The following is a 4,640-nucleotide window of genomic DNA, read 5'->3' as shown; positions in this document are numbered from 1 at the left end:
TTATAATTATAATTATAATTATCAATTATTATCAAGAATTAAGTACTAACATTTCATATTATAATAATAATAATAATAATATATTATAATCCATAATAATAAAAAAAGAAAGAAAAAATCACGAATCATAAATGTCCCCTTCTAAAAACGGCTGCGATTATTAATATATTTACAATTACAATTACAATTACAACACTTGCAATTGACAAACGCTTGCAATTAATAGCGAGCATCGTGCTTGTTTAGGCTACTACTCAAAATAATAATAATCCAATGGAGACAGCTGCTGCCGTGCTATCAAACGCCGCCACCGTCGCCGGCCGTGGTCCGCTGAGAGACACCGTCAACGTCGCTCGATACCCACGCCTCTCAGTTCCTTTCTCTTTCCTTCCTCCTTACAACAAGGTAATCTATTGCTACTTTCTTAATCGATTTGCTTGCGTTGTTAATTTCTTATTAAGATTTTAATAATGGCTGCTGCAGCTTGGAAGTCAGTTGCGTTTGACTTCGCCGATTGCTCCAGCTGTTCAACTTGATTCTTCCCTCAGGTCCCAGACTTACATGCACCGTGTTTTGATTATGGCTAAACCCTATAAATCATCAACATTGCAGGGATCTGTATATGAATTGTTTCAATTTTATGTATTTGTGAGGTTTTTATAATGACTGTTTTTTTTTATTTATTTGTAAACAGTGTACCAAGTGAGACGGTTGACCTTGATTGGGACAACCTAGGGTTCGGGCTCGTGCATACTGATTATATGTACACCATGAAGTGCTCTCTAGGGGAAGGTTTTACTAAAGGGGAACTGGTGCCTTTTGGGAACATAGAGATTAATCCGTCTGCTGGAGTGCTCAATTATGGTCAAGTTAAGTTCTTTTTCTTGAAACTTTTATAGTATGGTGGTATCTTTTCCAATGAAAAACTTGCATAATGTGAACAATTCTCTGATAATTCTGAATCGAATATTTAAAAAGATACATTCATGTATGCATGTGCTTTATGCTTACTAGCTTTAGTTCTGGCATCAGAATATTCTTCTACTGTGTCAAGAAGAACCTTTTATTTCGTATTTTCTTTCGATAATATATAGAGAAGGTACCAAAAGATATACGTACACACACACACGTGAGTATGTATATATTATATTTGTGAAAGGTGGTTACATCATGTTATTCATTTCCACTAATTGTGCTGTTCCAGTTATTAAGGTTATTAATTTCTTCATGATACAGAATTGTTTCACTTATTTGTAAACAGTATTCATCAAAAGTTTTCCAACAAAAGCTACTTACCATTTGTATTTTACATATATATTAACTTTACATTACACTGCACCATTCAGATTGTCAAATAGTGCAAAATATATTATCTTCTGTACCGACTGCCCTTTTAATTGGAGTTGGATACTAAAAGTTTAATAAATTTTCATAATGTTACTTAATTTTTAAAAGTGTAAGGAGGCACAAGTTTAAATTTGTAATTGGTTAGCTGATTGAAGTTTTGCCATCATCTATCAATTATTATTGCCGCCGAGCTTTTCTTTTTTGCAAACCAATGGTTATGTTGTCTCAGATGGACAAAAATATACTACCTGTTTGTTTCTTACTTTTACTGAATCTATTACTGTTGTAACTAAATTACGATTTTTCCCTTTTGTACTTGCATAGGGATTATTTGAAGGTTTAAAAGCATACAGAAAGGAAGACGGTAACATTTTACTATTTCGCCCTGAAGAAAATGCTAAACGAATGATTTCAGGGGCAGAGCGTATGTGTATGCCTTCACCTTCTGTTGACCAGTTTTTGCAAGCTGTCAAAGCCACTGTACTAGCAAATGAAAGATGGGTAATACATAATAGTAATATATATAAATATATAAATTTTATTCATAACTTCACTTAAGTACAATTAGACAATTACCTTTTTGTCCTTTATTAGATACCCCCTCCTGGTAAAGGTTCCTTGTATATAAGACCGCTGCTTATGGGAAGTGGAAGTGTACTCGGTCTTGCACCGGCTCCTGAGTATACGTTTCTTGTTTATGTTTCTCCTGTTGGTAACTATTTCAAGGTATCTTTTTCATAAATGTCATCTTAAAGGTACATAGGCTTGTAAGCGAACCGAAAAAACATGAATGTGGCATGTTGTGTCCCTTCGTGTAACTTAAACCGAACAAACGATCGGACATGAACAATTAAACCGACAGGGTTTTCCTGTTTGTGGGCATTAGTTAAAACATGACTGTTCGTGTTTGTTTATGTTTATGTTCATTTGTTAAAAGTATTAGCGGACGGTTCATGAATGTAAACGAACGAAGATAACCGAGCGAACACCAGTTAAAAGTAAAAGTAAACATCAATATGCTGGGCTTGGCCCTAAAAATTTAATAAACTACACTAAGTTGTAAGAGGTGACATTTTAATTTCATAAAAACTAAACTAAATGTAACAGACCTAAATATATTAAAAGAATATATAAACGAACGTAGATGAACGAACTTAAACTAACAAGCATAAATGAATGAACCGTAAACAAATGTTCACAAACATAAATGAACGAGCGACACAAGTGTTCATGTTCGTTTAACTAAATGATCAAAAAAAGTTTGTTCATGTTTGCTCGTTTATTAAGTTAACGAACTTCCCGCCAAACGGCTCACTGAATATTCAGTTAGTTAACAGGGCTAGGTACACTGAAACCTCTTTGAGCTTTATAATGCACTTCAGATTCTTGTGTTGAGTTTAAGGCATAAATATTTCTATAAGATGTTTGTTATTTATTTCAATAATCTCAGGAAGGTTTATCACCAATAAACTTGGTGGTTGAGACTGAAATGCACAGAGCAACTCCTGGAGGTACCGGTGGTGTAAAAACTATTGGAAACTATGCTGCAGTAAGCATATCTATTGTCTTTTTAATTATATAATATCATAAATGTTGTAACATTAAATAATGTTTCGCATTTTATTAATATCGTCTTAGGTTCTAAAGGCGCAAGGTGCAGCAAAAGCCAAAGGCTATTCAGATGTTTTGTATCTCGACAGTGCGCATAACAAGTATTTGGAAGAGGTCTCGTCTTGTAATATATTTGTTGTGAAGGTATATTCAAAAGTTCATTTTTTCTTTCCCTTTTTCTTTTCTAAATAAAAATTTGACTAATATTTGTTTATTTAAAAATATGTTATAGGGGAACAGTATATCCACACCCGACATAAAAGGGACTATCCTACCGGGTATCACACGAAAAAGTATTATCGATGTGGCCCGTGATCAAGGATTCGAGGTACTTGATACTTTCGTCTTATTTTTGAATGATGTTTTGACTTATAATAAACAGATATCTTAAATGAATCTGTTCATCCAAACATTATACACTGATTACTTTGAAATGTATTTTGTTTCATCATTTGTGCTAACCTGTTTTGACTATATATCTAGGTTTTTGAAAAGTCGGTAACGGTGGACGAGCTGCTTGATGCTGATGAAGTTTTTTGTACTGGAACCGCTGTGGTTGTATCCCCTGTGGGTAGCATAACTTATCTTGGCAAAAGGTTAGATTTATGGTTTATAGAAATCTTCTATGTTATAGTTTATTATATTAGAGAATCTTGATCATTTGACTCGGTTTGGCTTCGTTTTTGTGTGTGATGTGATAGGGTGACGTATGGGAATACTGGCGTAGGACTGGTGTCTCAACAACTTTATTCTGGGTTGACAAGGCTGCAGATGGGTCTCGCGGATGACAAAATGGGTTGGATTGTTGAACTCAAGTAGTTTTTTTTTGTTTGGTTATCATTTGTAGTTTGATTGCGCTTGTAGTATTAAGCTGACTTAGCAACCATTTTCTATAATAAGTATGACTGTTTTATCTTCCATGGGTTGGCTCATAATTCGTTTCTTACATAGTAAAGTACTAAATGTTGGCACAATTGTTGTTTGGCCCAAGTGTAAATCCCAGCCCAAGAATTATTAGGGTTTATTATATTTGGTAATGTCTTGGCTAGCAAGTTAGGTTAGTCTATACAAAGCCGAGTTATGGTTAGACATTAGAATAAGAGAAGTAGATGCAACCGAGTTAGGGTTCATCAAGAGTCAAACCGAGTTAGGGTTTGAGGGTTTGTAATCAGTTTTTTGAGTGAGATTTTCTGATTAATATAAACGAGAGTTAGTCGTTTACTTTGGTGTTCGATTATCGATCTGGGACTTGAATTAGTATCAAAGCCAAGTTCAAGAAATCGATGATCGACTCCGCTGCCGCCGTTAGAAGAGCCTGCCGCCGTTGTGTGAGTTAGACACATTCGCTGACGGGAAGAAGACTGACGTCGCGCCGCCTACGACATCGTGCAACGCTGGAAAGAAAGTGTTACTGACGACCAAGATAGGGTCGTCGGCTCGCGTCATTGGGTTCTATCATTAGTCGATTGAAAAAGACGGTTGGTTCGATCGGTTGTGTTTCGTAGTGCGATCGGAACAAACAAGGTGTTTGTTTCCGTTTCGTATTCTGTGGAGTTTTTATTTTGTGATTAAGTAATTACGAAAGGCATCACGGTGATAAACCTCAAAGTGCCTTTGTTTCTTTTTGGATATTTCAAAGTTGCCACAGGTCAGGGTACGAAATAAAAAGAAAAAGATTATTA

The 4,640-nt window shown here is 35.2% G+C and overlaps 1 protein-coding gene across 1 annotated transcript; it reads left to right on the top strand.

Annotated features, from left to right (window-relative positions):
* Positions 1 to 291: 291 nt before the first annotated feature.
* LOC143547321 (branched-chain amino acid aminotransferase 2, chloroplastic-like) lies at positions 292 to 3,878 on the top strand. Its single transcript, XM_077038780.1, has 10 exons — positions 292 to 405; positions 484 to 548; positions 695 to 869; positions 1,672 to 1,848; positions 1,942 to 2,073; positions 2,798 to 2,896; positions 2,986 to 3,102; positions 3,191 to 3,286; positions 3,442 to 3,554; positions 3,660 to 3,878. Exons 3-10 carry the CDS (start codon positions 762 to 764, stop codon positions 3,775 to 3,777), a joined length of 960 nt encoding a protein of 319 aa, XP_076894895.1. The 5' UTR covers positions 292 to 405; positions 484 to 548; positions 695 to 761; the 3' UTR covers positions 3,778 to 3,878.
* The last annotated feature ends 762 nt before the right edge of the window (positions 3,879 to 4,640 follow it).

Source organism: Bidens hawaiensis, unplaced genomic scaffold (assembly GCF_021521415.1).
Source record: "Bidens hawaiensis isolate Kalapana, Puna unplaced genomic scaffold, B.hawaiensis_p1.1 tig00000905_1, whole genome shotgun sequence".
NCBI classification, from domain to species: Eukaryota; Viridiplantae; Streptophyta; class Magnoliopsida; order Asterales; family Asteraceae; genus Bidens; species Bidens hawaiensis.
The sequence above is the reverse complement of the archived record's forward strand: the minus strand, read 5'-3'. Positions and strand labels throughout refer to the sequence as shown.

Coding starts and splice junctions, on each gene's coding strand:
- LOC143547321 (XM_077038780.1), top strand. CDS start 762: ATGTACACCATGAAGTGCTCTCTAGGGGAAGGTTTTACTAAAGGGGAA. Junction 2,074..2,797: donor CTGTTGGTAACTATTTCAAG/GTATCTTTTTCA, acceptor CAATAATCTCAG/GAAGGTTTATCACCAATAAA. Junction 2,897..2,985: donor CTATTGGAAACTATGCTGCA/GTAAGCATATCT, acceptor ATATCGTCTTAG/GTTCTAAAGGCGCAAGGTGC.